The following is a 19,106-nucleotide window of genomic DNA, read 5'->3' as shown; positions in this document are numbered from 1 at the left end:
CAATTGTTTTCCGTTTGGGGGTCATAACTGTCGATGATGCTCGCAAATTTTCTGTCTATTTCATTATTCAAAAGATTATGAGGGCCCTTAACAACTTCCCAAAGTTTCATGGCGATCGGATGAATGATGTAGTAAAGCATGAAGGACAAACAGACAGACATACATTCGTATTTATATATATAGATAAAATAAAAACATATTACAATATTAAATAAATATCATAAATAACTACAAATATTCTTTTAATTAAATATATTCTCAACAACTAACAAGTAATATATTATTTAAAATAATAAAATAATAAAATAGAACGATTTGCTAATAAAATAATAACTTACATTTAAGTTTGTTATGACTCAATTTACATTGTAACCCAAACTTTAACGAGGATTTTTTTTTATTTTAAATATTATTATTTGCACGTTACATATATAATTATTACTAAAAATAATAATAATATAAATGTATTACTCAAATATTTATATTTAATTACCACTCCATCATTTATCTTTACAAAACAAAATCACACACCAAACATATAAACTAAAAAATTATTATTTTCAGCATTTTAATAATTAAATAATAATCAAACATTTATTATTAACAAATAAGTAATAATAAATTATTAATATGTAATTAAATTCCCACCATTTACTCCCACAACTTCTACAACTCACACCTAATATGTCAAATGAAAAATATTTTATGTACAATTTTAAATAAATATTTTTCATTTCTTATATTATTATAAATTCACTTTGTTTATTATTTAGTATAATTAGCTATACACCCTTTACACATACAAAACTACACACATCCTAAACAAATAACATTTAATATATTAAATAGTTTACATAAATATTTTCATTTATATAAATAATATTACTTAAGAAACATTAATTATCACAAATATATGTATTAAATATTACTGATGTAGTTACTTTCCACTCTACACTCCTAAAAAACTCACAACTAACATAATTATCAATTAAATAAGTATTTTAATTAAAATGAAATATTAATTACTTATAAATAATTTAGTTCCCAGCCTGTACCTCTATGAACCCCACAACCCACACCTAAAATTAGAATACAAAAATATGATTTACACAATTAACATAGGAAATTATCAATTAAATAATTAATATTCTTTAACAACTAATTATTAATTAATTATAATTAATTTACTTCCCACCCTTAACTCCCGTAAATCCCACAACATGCACCTAAAATTAAAATGAAAACCATATTAATTACACAATTAGCATAATTAATTATCAATTAAATAATTAAGTAATTAATAAGTCAGTAATATTTATTTGTAATTAATTTACTTCCCACCTTGTACCCCTATAAACCTGCAACCCACTACGGTACTAAAAATCACCAAAAATAATTAAGATAAGTTTAATAACTACTGAAAATATTTACAACTACATTAAAAAACATAAATGATAATTATACAAAACATTTACATCATATACATTTCATATATATACTAAAATACATAACAAGAATTAAAACAATATATTAGCAACTCTGGGCCTGATTAGGATGGCGGTGGACTCACGTGCGCCTGCCACCCTAACAGAGATGGGAACCACCCAACATAGCGTTGGGGGTCCCACATGCCAAATTACACTGCGACCACCACTGTGACGGTCGCATTGCACAAATTTTTTATTGAGGTGGGTGCTGCCTGCTTGCTGCAGCTGCTGCAATGGGAAACAAGAATGTGTAACACATCTCTGCACTACGTGACAGGCACCATGCAGTGCCTGTCACCTGGTGCAGGGATATGTTGGTGGGCACCTATGTGGGGGGGCACCTATGGTGCCCCCCCACACCCACAAAAAAGGACCCAGGGTGAAGGGGGGCCTGCTACAGGCCCCCAATGTCCATCCCAGCAAGCCTTTCAATGGCGGGTGAAATGCCATGGAAATGCTGGTGGGGATGGACCATCCTAATCCCAACGGCGATGCCTGGTAGGTACTGCCACCATGTAGGGATTGGGAGGCCCTCAGCAGCACCAGTGGGCTCAAGGAGCCCATCGGATGCTTGACAGTCTGGCTTTTTGCCTACCTGCACACCACCCGCAATCAAGATCTGGCGGGCGGGAAAGATGCTTAGGTTGGTGGGGAGACTGCCACTGACAGGCTATTGGTGGCAGTCTCCCCACCATCCTAATCAGCCCCTATATTTTGTAGAAGATAATGACTTTGATATTTCCTAAATCAATCTTACTTAGCTTAAAATTCTTGCGGACGATATTTCCATATCACGATAATTTGTGCACAATATTTTGGTAGGACGATATTTTCATTTTGATATTTTGTTTGAACACCTTCAATCACACATACACCCAGATGCACACCTATACACAGATACCCTCACCTGCACACAGACACACAACTATACCCACACACACAACTATACCCTAATTCACACAAACACACAGACACACCAGACGCTCCATCACACACCCACCCAGACACACATCTTTACACACTTACATTCTTTGACCCTCACACCCAGCCACTCTCACACACACACACATAGGCAATTGGCTTTTTAGGTTTCACCTGCACAGTGCGTGCCCTCTGCTTAAGTAATCTATTGTTTTTAATATAAACTTAAAAGGCACCTACATCCCACCTCCTCTCTTTCCTGGTTTCTCATTTGTTCCTGTGTGTGCAGCCTACCTTTTCTTCATTTCTATTGACTGTAGGATATTATCCTGCCTTTACCAATGATTGTTCCTCATCTACTTTCCTTATCAGTTTCCCACTACCGAAATACTGTTAACATCCGCTTTGGTGGAACTATATTTTTATAAAGTTTTGCCTTTTACTCTTGCAGCATATTCATATAACAACTTATACCATGAGAGATTAAGGGCCTGATTACCAAGTCGGTCGGAGTTGCCTCCAACAGACATTGCCGCAGATGCGGAACCGGCAGACTGCAGCCTAAGTTCCCTTAGAGAAATGGGAGTTTTTATTAATTCCTACTCCGTGTGGCAGGCACCTCATGATGCCTGCCAACTGGTGTAGGGATTAATAGTGGTGGTCCCCAGGACCACTACTGGAGGCCGCTGAGGCAAGGGGCCGAGCTATGGGCTCCCAAAGTCATTTTCTGGCAGGTGTTTCATGTCAGAAAGCTTGACTTTAAAAGCCTGTGGGAAACCAACTTCATAATCCCGACGGTTCTGACTGGCTGATGGGCTCCTGGAGCCGTTTGGAAGCCTGCCGGAATGAGTGGCTAGTTTTAATTTTACCCGTTGTATTCATAATACAGTGGGCGGAATTAAAACCGAAGATTTCAGGCACAAAGCTAGACCTTGAGGCCTTAGTATGAAAGTGGTCGGACTTTTGTTCGACCGCCATCCTGTCAGGAATGGACCGCCCATGAACCTGTTGGCGTTACCATTGCTGCTATTACGATGCATCTGCCTTGAAGGTGGTGACAATGTGTATGTTTTGTATTGTGGTGCAATAGAAAAAAAACAAATTTTGCACATCCCTGCCCTATGTGGCAGGCACCATTTGGTGCCTGCAACATGTTACAGGGATATGTAAGTGCCCCCCAGGACCCATCTTGGAAGGCCAGTGGGAAAGGAGGCCAGCTATAGGACCCCAAGCCACTTTCGGCCTTTCTTTCATGGCAGGTTAACCGCCATGAAATGGCCATCGGAAAGGGACATTGTAATCTCTACAGCGGTAGGGATTGCAGTCCCTCCGATGGTCCGACAGGCTCAAGGAGCCCATCTGATCTGTGGTAGTCGGCCTCTCCTCCCGCCTTCTATCCGCCTACCATCATAATGTTGCAGGCGGTCAAGCAGGGTTCGATGGCGGTGGGACTGCCATCATAATCAAGACCTTAGTTCAGAAATCCTGCTTTGTGACTTGGTGTAAATCTGTTCAGGATTTTTTGAGAAATTAAGGTTTGAAAAAACTTTCTATACCTCTACGATTGAGTGTGCAAGAGGTTGGCGAGAGTCCCTATAGCACAATACTGCAAAAAATAGAGACAATCTGATTGGCCAAGGGGACTTATTTTTCAAACATTGCCCGCATAACACCTTCAGAAGTGAGGGCTACCATCAGAGCATAGACAATGATTGACTGTCCGCAACATGAAAAGAAATGTTGCGGCAGCCATTACAGGACTTGGGAACTTGGTCCCTGTCCTGAAAAATGTTCATGAAAAGAATATAAGGGGGTAGGGCAGAGATAGCTTTCCTCTGGCCCTTGTAGGAGGGTTCCCCACGAACCAACCCTAGGACTAAACGCATTTTGTTTTGCCTTGATCCTGCGTGACTCCTGTGGGATCACAGGACAAAAAAATGACAGATGTTGTGTTTTGTATATAGAAAGGACCCCTGGGCTGGACCAGCGACAAAGGGGTCAAAATACATTTTCTATTATACAGGTGAAGGACGTGGGTGCCCTCCTCCCAGTCAATTTCGGCCTGAGTACCTCACCCCCGGTGCCCACTTTATTTTAAAAAAGGAGATTACCCATGTGACCCCCATCCCCTAGCTTCCAAGGGCCCTGGGTATCTTACCCCTGGAATTGACTCAATGGATGTGTCCCAGAGAGCCCAACCACAGACACTGTATTCCAGTCTGAGGGAGTACAAGCAGGGAAGATTGGTACACTCCCAACTGTTGAGAACTGCATAAATGCTCCCACTGGCCGGGAGCATGTTGTTTCCCCTGCCCAAACTCTTACGGCCATTGAGTTTAATGGATTTTTTAGGTGGGCAACAGGACACCTAAACATCAATTTAATACCATTTAATAATAAACGATCGGCAGCAGCAGCTCATTTATTATTTTCTGCTTCTGCAAGGTGCATCCAATAATGTCCTGCAAAGACTTTATAAATATATTTTTAAAGCCTGGTGGTTACCCTGGAAGGGGCAGTGGCACCAGCAAGCCTTTGTTAAGACTCTGTGGAGCTGCAGAGAGTGCTTAGCCTTCCTGCAACAAATCAAATAAAGTTTACTTGGTCATTTAATTCAATACCCCAGGAGATCTTACAATATTTTTATAGCACTAGGTGGTGCAGTGCAGAGCCCCCTTGTGGTTTGTCCAATGGCTGCACTTAGTATCTTCGAAATTGTTTTAAAAAAGCATTGGTTTTTTTAAATACATTAAAAAATATATCTTTTTAACAATCAACTTTATAAAACATTGCACTGTGTGAATTAATTAAATACGCGTTTGATTATCATTATTTGTGATTTGTTGACAAAGACAATAGGTATGTAATATATGTTGATAAACTGACCCCAGTAGGGCCACTTTTTATATTTTGGTGTCCTGAGCCTTTGACAAATTTATGAAGTCTGCCTTACTTAAAATTTTACTGTTTGTACTGTTTATTCATTTAGAAAAAGTGGGCTTGTATGTTCCAGCCAATGGTTTTAGCTCAAATCTGCCACTGAATGGTTGAATATAGTTTTTACTCCAAGGCTAGCTAAGATTGTATCATTTCTTTTCTTCAAAAGTAAATTAAAGAAAGAAACAGTATACTTGTCTTTGTGTGTTTAATAAAATTAGACATTCCATCATTTAAATCAGGAATAACCCATTTGCACTTTCTTTACATCGCACTAAAGCCATTATGTGAAACCAGGAGGAAACAAAGATGTTTTTCCTGTCATATATTGAATTGCAGATCACGATTAAGAAACATGCTTCTGTCCTTCTCCTCTAGAGTTACCACCCTTGGTCTTCAGTATTACTTAAGAGCACTTGTGAATGTCTCCCACTAGCTCTCAGGTGTTGTCTCCACCCCACCCTATGTGACTGCTTTCCGACCTCCCTCTTCTCATTCTTATTACTATGTAGTATCTCGTCCTATTTACTACAGTACAAAATTGTCACATCTGACTATTGGATGACGTTTATCTACGCTGTATGTTTTTCTCCCTTACTTAATAAACAAAAGTGCAATACAAAAAAAAAGAAACATGCTTAATGTAGGTCAAATGTTAGTGTACATCCTACCATGTATGGAAACAATTTGTAAGTTTTTTTAATGAAAAGATAAGATAATTCTTCAGATTCCTTCAACGAGATTTCTTGCATAGTCATGAGGTCCACCTATTTCAACACAGGGAGAAAATAAATGTGGCCCTTTCTATGTTTCTCATGGTTAGGTAGAGGAAACTTACCTTTGAGAATCAGGTGACAAATAACCACCTTCAGTTGCGGCAACTAAACTTTGATTTCATTGATGTTTCTTGACCCCCAGCTACCGATAAAAACATTTGTTTAATGTATGTTGTGTAAACATAAATGCATCATCATATTACAAGGTACTCAAATTATACTTTTATCTGATCTAGTGTAATTCCAAATTGATATTTATTCCTGTCTCCGATTTTCTTTTCAACAGGGGTGGCAAACTCCTGGTTTGACCACATAAATGGGTGGTATGAGCACCGTGATGAGTTTAATATTCTTTTTCTTGTTTATGAAGACATGATTAAGGTAAGATTTTATATCCATCACTCACTGATAAAACAACTCGAGCATGTTATATAATTGATATTTCAATGCCTTTGTATTGAAATGTTTGCAGAAAATACAGAAATTAGAGAATAACGTTAAAAAACATATGGGTACTATTCCGTCTTAAAAGTACCATAATCAATCATACAGTGTAATGAAATGTACAAGTTGATACATGATACAATACAGATCACTTAGCTTAGAATGGACAAACCATTTGATGTAAATTGCGACTGTTGATGGTAAATAAAGATATCTGGTAATATGGCAGGGTAGAATAGTAGCCCCAATAATAATGCAGCTACAAATAGTTAAAGTTCAAAAATGTATTTACTAGTTCAATAAATGTTTGCTAGGGCTCCTATCATGATTTTACTCGTAAAGGTTCCATGAGTGCATACTTACAATATGCTTTGATCATTTTGTGTACTTTTAAAAACTATTTCTTGATATTCTAGTATTTCTTTCAGAATGTTGACACTCATTCTGAATTTGTTGTTGAGGGATAATGTGTCTAAACATTCTTTGAAAAACTCGTTAGGGGCATGATGTAATCCCTGTTCAAAACCAGGATGTACAAATTGCACACTGACTAGTTTGTGAATAAGGATGTAATTTGCGATTCAACCTTTTTACTAATAAGCTGTATTGTGGCAAGCTCAGTCTGAAAGGGTCACAAAATGATATTCCTAACGAATACTAATTCGGCAGAATGCAATTGAGTTCAAATACAGGGTTAGTGGCCTGCAAAGAAGATCATAAAACCACCACTGAATTTGAATTCCATTTGTTTAAACAGTCCATGCCTTAAAGGTACAGATGCTGCTTTACACAGTCCATGTATTAAAAGTACAGACACTGCTTAAAATAAATCAGTTTGGGAATATATACTGGGGGAGCAGGCAGTGGCCTACCCTTTCCTAGGCCCCTTGACATGATTACCAAAGAGTAATCTGTCCCAGCCTCCCTTCTGTGAATCAATTATCAATTAGCCCTGAATACCTCAAAAGAAGATTCTCATGGTACTTACCAGACCGGTATTTACAATCTGCAGCATCCAAAAAGTGGTGGTGCCTAGAATCCACAGAGCCTCTTGGGGCGGTAGAGGTTTCATTTACTTCACCACCAGCTTTGGAATCATATTTTGAAGCATTTGAGAGGCCAATTCAACTTGCAGACTTTTAGAAAACAGTAAAAAATCTGGTTTCTTGCTCTCCCATTGTAGTTTTTGATCATGATTGATGTAAAGGACTTGACTAGATGCCTAGTGACAAGATGCCTTCAGGAATATGCCACACTTTACAAGAATAAATCAAACCAAATGAAATCACCAATACATTTTAGGAGTAAAAACTTTTTAATGGTTTCTGACCATAGTTACAGTCTCATACCATTGACACCTTCTATTGCAAATCCCAAAGAGGATAAGAAAGCCTGCTCCTCTTTATGATTCAGAATGAGTCGCAAAAAGTTTAGTATTGTGAAACTCGCAAAGACTTTTTGCAAATGTGTCGTACACATGGGAAAGCTAAGCTAAGAGAAACTTCCTTTTTCTGTATTGTTCCACATACAAACCTTGTATCGGACATGTGCCAGTCAGGATTCTTTCCTTAGTCACAATGCAGATACCAGTATGTCAGTATTCTAGGGTTTTGAACTAAACAAATAACTAAAGCAGACTACATGCTTGTGATGATGTTGTGTTGTTTGTGCCCGCAGAACTATGAAATCAATATCTAGTTAGCCTGTAATCTTTGCACCCTTGTACGACTATTGTGTATTTCGTATTGCAAGACAGAATACCTACAATAAACCCAAGTACGCAAATGACCGATTATTGGCTGGACCTAAATTGCACATGTGGATAAAGAATACACTACTTATTTGTGAAATCCCACATTTCATTTTATGTTGCATACATATTAAGGCTATGATTATATCTTAACTGCATTGATACTGTAGGATATTACGACATTACACTCAGCACTCTACTTCGGTGTTGACAGTATTTGTTGTGTGAACACTGTGACCTTGCTCTTTCATATTGTATTTCACAAATTATCTCTATCTTTGATCGTTGGCTACAAGTTGAACATATTGAATTCAAGAAAGTCTATATTTTCAGTTTATTTTATGCATTAAGGACAGTCTTTGTGTGGTGTTCTTAACCTTAATAATTATTACTCTAACATGTCTTCCTAACATAGGGGTCGATTAGGATGTCCGTCCGCCATCCTGTCGGAGGAAGGGACCGTCCGCCACAGGGGCGCCCCACTTTCAACACTCTCACTGCCTCAGTCTCTATCTTCTAACCTTGATCTGTTGTCTGTCCCTTAAGTCTTTGCTCTAAGAGTCTATCCTCTTACCTCTCTAATTGTTTTCTATCATCTTTGTCACACCTGGTGTGTTACCTAATTCCCTGTATTTCTTATTTACCCTCAATTCATTCTAGCCCTGCCCCTTTTCCTCTTCACTTTTATCAATGCTCTTCTCTCTCTCCCCTGGATCTTGGCTCTTTACTATCACTCTTCTAGCAGTGATTAGCTGTGTCTCCGTTTTATCATTTACCTGCTTTTTTTCTTCTGTCCTCTCCTCTAAATACTTTCATTCTATCTTCTCTCTTCTTAATGCTCTCTTCTGCACACCATGGCTGCTTTCTCTTTGTATCTGATTTGCTCTCCCTTTCTTCTACTTAGCTCCATCTTACCACTCTCCTCTCCTGTTGTTTCTTTCTCCTCTTTACTCCTACCCTCTCTCATCTATAACACTGCTGCTGCCTGTGACCCCTGTTGTCAGCGTGTACATGTCCCTGCTATTTTGAACTCTGCATTTTCCTGTTGGCATTCCTAAAGAAGTGGAAGCTGGCATGTTTTACTCTTTGACCTAAACCGAGTGCAAAAACAAAATGTACACCAAATGAAAATGCTTTTTTGCATATATTAATCAGTGCAGTATGATTGGGTTTATTACGGAACAGACGGCTGCTCGAGCACAGCAGGTGATGTCACTGCTAGTGCTGCCTGTAATTAGTAGGTCCAGGGATGGCGACAGCATCGGTATCTACTACTCAGCTTGCTGTGACCCTGCCTGCTACAGCACAGGCATAGTCCCCAGCCGTAATTATTAATATTATTATTTAGTAGTTTAATATAGCGCTAGCCTGACCCGAGGGTATAGGAGCACTTTACAGAGGATACATTGCGAAGATAACAAAAAATACATGACAGTGACAAAATGCATGTCGATGTTGAGGCATCGGCTTCGTATTCGAGGGAGCATCTGTTTCGTATTCTCCCCGAGATGGTGCAGGAGCGGGAAAAAAAAAAGAGTCTATACCTCAACTCTGAGAGCTCCTATCGGCTCCCTGGGGCATGGTTGAGGAACAGGATTTTGAGTTGGCTTTTGAATTTTACCAAGGAGGGGATGGTTCTGATGTTCAGATTTTAGGTGCGCTTCCGGCGAAGGAACAAGTTGCAGTTTTTGTTTTTCGAGTTTTTTGCGGGATGAGAAGGAGGGAGTTAGAGCTTTTAAGGTCCCTGGCCTGACTGGCTTTTTTGAGTTTGGCCGCCAGGTATTCAGGTTTGCCGAGATGTAGGGCTTTATGAGTGAGGCACGCTATTCTGAAGCTGATCCTCATTTCAACTGGGAACCACTTAAGTTCACTGAGAGCAGGAGAGATGTAGTCAAATTTCTTGATTCCGGTGACCATTCTGGCTGCCGCATTCAGAGTTGTTTTGATGGGAGCTAGGTGTGACTTTGCAATTCCTGAGAGGACTGAGTTCCCGTAGTCCAGCCTTGACAGTACCAGGGTTGGTAATGCTGCCAATGCCGGTAAGTGTGGCTGTGGTGCCTACTGGTTCAGCAATTACCATGCTGGGGTGCAGCGCACGGATTCTACGGGTGGCGCCATGGCGCACAAAAGTTGTGTTGGGCCACAGCCGCCTCGAGCATGTTGAGGATAGCAGCAATGCAGGGCTGCAGGATATGCTGATCTGGCTACGCAGCAAGTGGAAAGTCCACACTTACTTTCAATTATTCTTCCTCAAGAACCCTCACTCCCAAGTTCCAAATGCGCTCTCACAGCTTCCTTGCCTCAACTCCGTCATAAGCCTGCCCCCAGCTACAATTATCCAATGGGAGGCTTAGGCTCAGGCAGTGTAGCAGACAAGGGGAATAGAATGCAAGCCATAGTTTGTCGATGACTTCTTGTATTTGTGATCGGCGTGATGACATCATCACTAACGTGGTGATACACAATCATGCCTGCCTGGACAGACATATTCTGGTCTGTCTATGAACATTTACCAGCCAGTAACCCTGCAATGTAGGTTATTCTTTTTATTTTGAATTTGAACAATTAATATTGAGACCACCACTTGCAGGGTCAGAAATTGTAGCCCCGGCCCTGTCAAAGAAGTGCCGGTGCTGAGCACCTGAAAGCACCTGCTCAAATTAAGCACTGTCTCCATTATAACCGATTACCTGTAAAATTTGTTGTTTTAATGCACCTGTGCAATATTGAAACTTTGCCCTGCTGTATTTTAGGAATAATTTGCTGCTTTCATCTATACTTGAGAAATGTAATAAACTAGGTCTGCCGCATCACTACATTTGAATTGTATCTATTCTCCGTGCTGCCTTAAACAAAATATTCACCTGATATTCTTGCGTAGCTGACCAAAATGGTAACACCAGCCTGCTTTCTTCCATAGTCGTATGTACTGTTTTTTTAAAGTGCAAGACCTCGATTTTTGTTTAACTTGTAATAATCTGTCCTTGTGTAGTTTCATAGAAGAAATAACTAGCAGATTCAGTTATGCAGTCGATCAAAGCACTAACCGCATTATGCATTTTTTACTATTCAAAAAATGTAATTGTTTTAAAATGTTGAATGTTACTTCTGTGTAACTTGCAAGACACTGGACATGTTTAATTGCATCTGCTGTTTTACATTGTTTTAAATAACCAAAAGCAATAAACGGTTTTATATATATATATAATACTAATATATATATATATATATATTACCTACTGGCGGTCGCCAGTAGGTATATATAGTTAGGATTTTTTCTCTATGGGATTTTTGAAAATTCTATGTCTAATAACTTTGGCGTTTGTGGACGGAATTGGCTGAAATTTTCAGGAAAATGGAACATTTTGTTTCTGAGCAGCCCCTGACAATTTGGGGGGGTTTCATCAAGGGGGGGGCCGAGAAAAAAGGGGGGTCCCAAAACGCGTTTTTCCATGTTAATTTCCATAGGGCGGTTGGCCTCACTTTTAGCTCGAACGGCTGAATGGATTTGCACGAAACTTGGCAAAATTGTAGGGACTGTTAGCCCAATGTGCCTTTGCTAGGTCTCAATATATGTGCTCCAGTGGATTTTGAGTAATTTAGGTTCAAACAAAGATATATATCTGGGCGGAGCCTAACCACACATCTGATCTGATTGGCTGTCAGCACTTCATCCAAGAAGTGTTGGCAGCCATCTTGGGACCAATATACATGAGAGTACCTCATTAAAAAGCATTGTAGTTAATAGAGGGTTTTAGGACTTTAGTTACATTATAAATCATTTGTTGATGGTACCATACTCGTTTTAGGAATTGTGGTGGGTTCTAAGGTGATTTTACCATGTGAAAAAACCATCTGCTGTGATATCATGAATATTGTTTGAAAGAAAACTAATATCTCATGATTTTCCCACAGTGGTTTGGAAGGGGATCTATAAGCTAAACTGAAAGCATATTTTCTGTAAATTCACATTATCTTTCTCAGTCATGTGAAAATGAAGTCTGACATTCTCAGTAAAACATGTACATCCAACAAGGACAGAGACTGTCAGTTGATTCCTTTGTGTTCTACTGCAGCCTCCTAGAGTGTTCTAAAGAACAACTAGAGCGCTAACAGTCCTACTTATTACAAAGGTATGGCACACCTGAAGCCATCTTGATTGGAATAAAGTGGTAACTCTTAAAACATTTAATTTAAAAAGAAACAACATGAGGGGGTATATTTTGCCATAGAAAGTATGATTAGTGCTGCAGAATGAAAAATTAGGGCACATTTTGAGTGACTTCTCAAATCCTTTTCTATTTCATTAAAACATTCTGACATGCAGTCTCCCAAAATGGCCACCAGAGACAAAAGAGCCCAAATGTAGCCCAAATATCACCCAGATGTAGCCCAAGTATGGCCCAATGACAGAATGTCCCAGAGTGTTCTAAAGAACAACTAGAGCGCTAACAGTCCTACTTATTACAAAGGTATGGCACACCTGAAGCCATCTTGATTGGAATAAAGTGGTAACTCTTAAAACATTTAATTTAAAAAGAAACAACATGAGGGGGTATATTTTGCCATAGAAAGTATGATTAGTGCTGCAGAATGAAAAATTAGGGCACATTTTGAGTGACTTCTCAAATCCTTTTCTATTTCATTAAAACATTCTGACATGCAGTCTCCCAAAATGGCCACCAGAGAAAAAAGAGCCCAAATGTAGCCCAAATATCACCCAGATGTAGCCCAAGTATAGTCCAATGACAGAATGTCCCAGAGTGTTCTAAAGAACAACTAGAGCGCTAACAGTCCTACTTATTACAAAGGTATAGCACACCTGGAGCCATCGTGATGGGAATAAAGTGGTAACTCTTAAAACATTTAATTTAAAAAGAAACAACATGAGGGGGTATATTTTGCCATAGAAAGTATGATTAGTGCTGCAGAATGAAAAATTAGGGCACATTTTGAGTGACTTCTCAAATCCTTTTCTATTTCATTAAAACATTCTGACATGCAGTCTCCCAAAATGGCCACCAGAGAAAAAAGAGCCCAAATGTAGCCCAAATATCACCCAGATGTAGCCCAAGTATAGCCCAATGACAGAATGTCCCAGAGTGTTCTAAAGAACAACTAGAGCGCTAACAGTCCTACTTATTACAAAGGTATAGCACACCTGGAGCCATCGTGATGGGAATAAAGTGGTAACTCTTAAAACATTTAATTTAAAAAGGAACAAAATGAGGGGGTATATTATGCAATAGAAGGTATTATTAGTGCTGCAGAATGAAAAATTAGGGCACATTTTGAGTGACTTCTCAAATCCTTTTCTATTTCATTAAAACATTCTGACATGCAGTCTCCCAAAATGGCCACCAGAGACAAAAGAGCCCAAATGTAGCCCAAATATCACCCAGATGTAGCCCAAGTATGGCCCAATGACAGAATGTCCCAGAGTGTTCTAAAGAACAACTAGAGCCCTAACAGTCCTACTTATTACAAAGGTATGGCACACCTGAAGCCATCTTGATTGGAATAAAGTGGTAACTCTTAAAACATTTAATTTAAAAAGGAACAAAATGAGGGGGTATATTTTGCCATATGAATTATGATTAGTGCTGCAGAAAGAAAAATTAGGGCACATTTTGAGTGACTTCTCAAACCCTCTTCAATTTCATTAAAAAATTCTGACATACAGTCTCCCAAGATGGCCACCAGAGACACAAGAGCCTAAATGTAGCCCAAATATCACCCAGATGTACCCCAAGTATAGCCCAATGACAGAATGTCCCAGAGTGTTCTAAAGAACAACTAGAGCGCTAACAGTCTTACTTATGACAAAAGTATGGCACACCAGAAGCCATCTTGATTGGAATGAAGTGGTAAGTCTGAAAACACTCAATTTAAAAAGGAACAACATGAGGGGGTTAATTTTGCCATAGAAAGTATGATTAGTGCTTCAGAAAGAAAAATTAGGGATCATTTTCAGTGACTTCTCAAATCCTCTTCTATTTCATTAAAGAAATTCTGACTTGCAGACTAAAACATGCACTTTGAATACCAGCAGCAGACGTCCCTGGTGAGCAGTAGCTTTACTACAGTGATCTAATGTGCAACTAGAGTGCTAACATTCAGAATTTATGGTAAATGTGTGACACATCTGAATGCCTTCTTGATGGAACCAAAGTAAACAAGCATTGAAAATGTAATAGATCTCGCCCTCGTTTAAGTTAAAGCCATTCTGTTTGTAATGAGGTGGCTTTTTAGCTTTGCTTTTATTAGTGTTTTTTCAACTTTCATGTAAATAACATGCATCTGTATGCATATAAGTATATGTATGCATGCATTTATGTTTGTATTTATATAGATATACAGATGATATATGTTTATATATGTATGTATATATATATATTCACTGAAAAAACCATAGGCTATAGACCATATATAGTTAGGAATTAGCATTTACAAAACCTTGAAAATTCACTGAAAAAACCATAGGTTATAGACCATATATAGTTAGGAATTAGCATTTACAAAACCTTGAAAATTCACTGAAAAAACCATAGGTTATAGACCATATATAGTTAGGAATTAGCATTTACAAAACCTTGAAAATTCACTGAAAAAACCATAGGTTATAGACCATATATAGTTAGGAATTCGCATTTACAAAACCTTATTTTACTCACACAAAACCATTGAAATTCCATATATAGTTAGTTGCACTAACTATATATCGCGCACCCGCAATCCACTGCTGATGATGTCACATATTACATCATTCATGACATGGTCAGTGACATCACTGATGACATCACTGATGACATCTCAAATGACATCACTGATGACATCACTGATGACAACATCCAGTGACTGTATGTTTCTGTAAAGTTAAAATATGTCTTACATATTGAAGAATGAGTGGATGTATATGTATCTGGATGAAGGATTTAGTAGGTGCATGACTGACTGTATGAGTGAGTTATTAAATGTGTCTCACTGAGCGCATGGGTTAGTGACTAAACTGTCTTAATTTGTGCATCATTATGTCTGTTGTTCTGTAAACTGCTGCATGTGTTGATAAGTCGCTATATGAGTAACTATATGGGTTATTGATTGGTTGCCCAAGTATTTGTATGGGAGACTGAGTGTGTGTGTGGGTGGCTGGGAGGTGTATGACTCTGTGCATAGATGTGTGAGCAGTTGATTCACTAGATGTATTAGTTCAAAAGTGCATGTGGAAACAGCTGTATGGGCGGTTGACTGTGTGCATGAGTGTATTGGTGAGTGAAAGGAAATCTCAGTGCTACATGTCAAAGTAAATACATATGTAAAACACAGTCCATGTGAGAGTTGACATATTTAAATAACTGTGCATAAGAGCCAGTGAATGTGTGAGTGGCTGTATGGATCATTGTGAACTTGTATCAAGGATTGTATTAGAGAGTAAATATGTGTTAGTATATGTTTGAATAAGTAAGGTGCGTATAACTGTATAGTTGAGGAAATGGAGGTGTGATTGATTCTTTGCATGACTGACTAGATGTGTGAGTAACTCCATGGATGAGTGACAGTCTGTGAGTGTCTGTTTACACTGATTGTATATAAGGTTATATTAGAGTCTGAAGAGGTTCATCGTATTATCACATGAATGATGTCATCAGTGATGTGATAAGTAATGTCAAATGAGATGTCATCAGTGATGTCATTTGAGATGCCTTCAGTGATGTCATCAGTGATGTCATTTGAGATGTCATCAGTGATGTCATCAGTGATGTCACTGACTATGTCATGAATGATGTAATATGTGACATCATCAGCAGTGGATTGCGGGTGCGCGATATATAGTTAGTGCAACTAATATATATATATATATATATATATTACCTACTGGCCGTCGCCAGTAGGTATATATAGTTAGGATTTTTTTCCTATGGGATTTTTGAAAATTCTATGTCGAATAACTTTGGCGTTTGTAGACGGAATTGGCTGAAATTTTCAGGAAAATTGCACGTTTTGTTTCTGAGCAGCCCCTGAAAATTTGGGGGGGTTTCGTCAAGGGGGGGCCGAGAAAAAAGGGGGTCCCAAAACGCGTTTTTAACATTGAGTTTTCCATAGGGCGGTTGGACTCACTTTTAGCTCGAACGGCTGAATGGATTTACACGAAACTTGGCAAAATTGTAGGTATGGTTTGCCCGACGTGCCTTTGCTATGTCTCAATATATGTGCTCCAGAGGATTTTGAGAAATTAACGTTTTAAAAAACAGATATATATGTGACAGCGCTCCGGTTAGCGCTCCGGTTCGCGTACCTGACGCGTAACGGAACTTTGCGAAGCGAAGCTGATTGGCTCTCCTGTGTCTGTCAACATTCTAAACAGTCCGGACCGGCCGCCATCTTGTCTCTCGGTAGGATCGAGTGACAAGAGGAGGAGAAAAACGAAGGGGGAATTTAATGAAAGGGGGCAAGGTAGACCCCTCTTGACCCCCTAGGAATGATGTTGGGGTCATTAAAGGGTCCCGTGGGGCAAATAAAAAAAATTTGATTTTTCGCGGTAGAAGCGCTTCCCGGTACGCGAACCGGGTCGCTCACCGGTAGCGTAACGGGAGTTCGCCATTTTGTGTTTCGTTTTAATTAAATCACAAGATGGAGGAAAAACAATGTGGGAAATGGGTATAAGGGGGCACGGGAGACGAATCCTGACCCCCTAGGTTTTCCGAGGGTGGCTGAGGAGGCTCATATATGTTGATACATGTCTTCCAGCGGCTGCGCGTGAGCGGAATTTATTTTTTGCTGAGTGACGTCTGTTAACGTTCGATTCGAAGGAAATCAGGAAGTGTTGACCGCCATTTTGTCACTGCGAGTAAATATATTGTTCATTTCAAAGCGTTGGAACATGGAAAAGGGAGAAGGTAGAGATTGTCTTGCTGCGTAGTTTTTCTCAGGGTGTGCAGTAAGGCCCCAGTTGTGCTTATACTCACGGTGGGGTCTTCGAACACTTTAGCAAATGATGATCCAAGCTGAGGCAAAGGAGGGTGTCAGTCGGGGGGGGGGAGCAAAGGTGCAGTTTTCACTTCCATGTCTATGTGTTAAAATCTGGTTTAATTAATCCGTATTGATAAACATTGTCTGCGCCATCTTGCCTTTTTTCCAATGCCACACTTTTGTCGTGCACTGCAGCCATTTTAGATGCCTTGACCAGACCCACTCTCTGCACGCCGCCGATCCTCAGCACGGTTCCCCACCCTCGCAAGCATCTCCCCCACGCACTGGTCACCCCCGCTCTCTCTCTTATGCATGGGCCATAAACCTCCCCCCATCTGCGCTGCTCTTCCCTGAGAATCACACCCTGTGCCCGCCCGACACCTCCCTTTCACCCTATTCATTACCGCACCCTCTGACACTCCTCTTCCTCTGTGTCCGATTGTCCAGGCCATCAGCTAGCCCTGTGGATGTAGTTTATGGCCCCAAATGTAAAGAATCACCCCTCTTCAAAGGAGTTATAATAGATCAAGGCCCCCACCCCATGAGATCCGTCACACCACACGCATTCCGGGAATCGGCGGAATGTCCTGCTGTTCCTACTATCTGATAACGATCCTGTATTGGGTTTGGGGAGGGGATTCTCACTGTAAGGGTGTGTGGGACCGAGCCTGAAGCAGAAGATTCCAGGGATGCTTTTCTGTGCATCAAAGTCTTCACAAGAATGTGTCACATGTAATAAAGCAATAAACCTGTGTATAAGAGGCCAGGCCTCGGAGATGTGGTCAGAGCACCTCCCGAAGACATTCTGTGTGCGTGTCCGAAATAACAGGCTCTCCTCATGAGAAATAAACCCTGTTCTTGCGTTCCAGCTTCCAGCGCCTGTCTCTTTATTTGGTAACTATTTGCTATGGGAAATTAGAGGCGTCCTTGCGCCAACAGCCTGGGCATTCGACAGTAACTGGCTGCTTTTCCTCAATTGGCGTCCCAACGCGGGGCCCATCAGCGACATGTGGGTTCAGTAAGAGAGGTCCTGACGACGGGGTGAACGTCTAAACGATTGGAGTATACCTGCCTGGAAAGGACCCTCGTCTGGCTGCCGATCGAGTGAACTTCACCGATTCTGAACGGACCTCTCTTGAGTGACCTGCTGTCCTGACTGGGACCCCACAGGAGTGCTGTGGTAAAACTGGGGTAAGAGGACGATCGGGCGCTGGAAGGGGAAGGCGAAGAACTGTCCTCGTGGTCCAGGTAAGGTTAAGTAGGACGTTTTATACGTCTGATTGGCAGGATGGTTTTATCCACCTGATTGACTATTTGATTGATTGTTTGTATCGGAATTGTTTGAAAATACTAGTATTATTCGATTGATTGGTTCGTTTAGCCTTTGTCGCTACTTGATACATTGGTCCTCTTTGGAGATTCTCTGTGTACAAACGGAGAGGAATACGAAGATTCTCTCTTCCTTTGCAGGTAGTGAAGAGTAGGTAACGCGGACCTTTGTCCCCCTTTGTAACCCGTCGTGCCTATCTCTTTCTCACCATTTGATTGTTTGATTGTCCGAACACTGGTTGTTTGATATTAGTTCTTTGGAGGTATTCTCTGCTTACAAATAACGTGGAATAGAGATATTCCGTCTAGTCTTTGCAAGCAGTGAAAAGATAGGTAGTGCAGACCCTTGTCCCCCCTTTTGTAATCTGTCATGCCTATCTTCTCCCCACTGATTGGTAATTGGTTCTACCCGGACCATTTATTAGAGGTAGCTCGTCCGGCCCCACCGGAGGGCACCCCTAATAAAGAGGACATATATATAAAATACGGATT

At 40.0% G+C, this 19,106-nt stretch overlaps 1 protein-coding gene across 4 annotated transcripts in view; it reads left to right on the top strand.

The window, feature by feature from the left end:
• Positions 1-19,106, top strand: part of LOC147707961 (amine sulfotransferase-like) — a 571,190-nt gene that overhangs the window by 371,924 nt on the left and 180,160 nt on the right. For all 4 annotated transcript variants that reach the window (XR_015296627.1, XM_086926768.1, XM_086926770.1 and 1 more), the window contains exon 5: positions 6,408-6,502. Coding sequence is in view for 3 of the 4 variants with exons in the window: in XM_086926768.1 (XP_086782894.1) it covers positions 6,408-6,502 (95 nt within the window). In the remaining variant the exon portion in view is untranslated. The remainder of the gene's footprint in view (positions 1-6,407; positions 6,503-19,106) is intronic.

This window comes from Lissotriton vulgaris, chromosome 6 (genome assembly GCF_964263255.1).
Source record: "Lissotriton vulgaris chromosome 6, aLisVul1.2, whole genome shotgun sequence".
Taxonomy (NCBI): domain Eukaryota; kingdom Metazoa; phylum Chordata; class Amphibia; order Caudata; family Salamandridae; genus Lissotriton; species Lissotriton vulgaris.
Note: the sequence above shows the minus strand (reverse complement) of the source record. Positions and strands in the feature narration are given on the sequence as shown.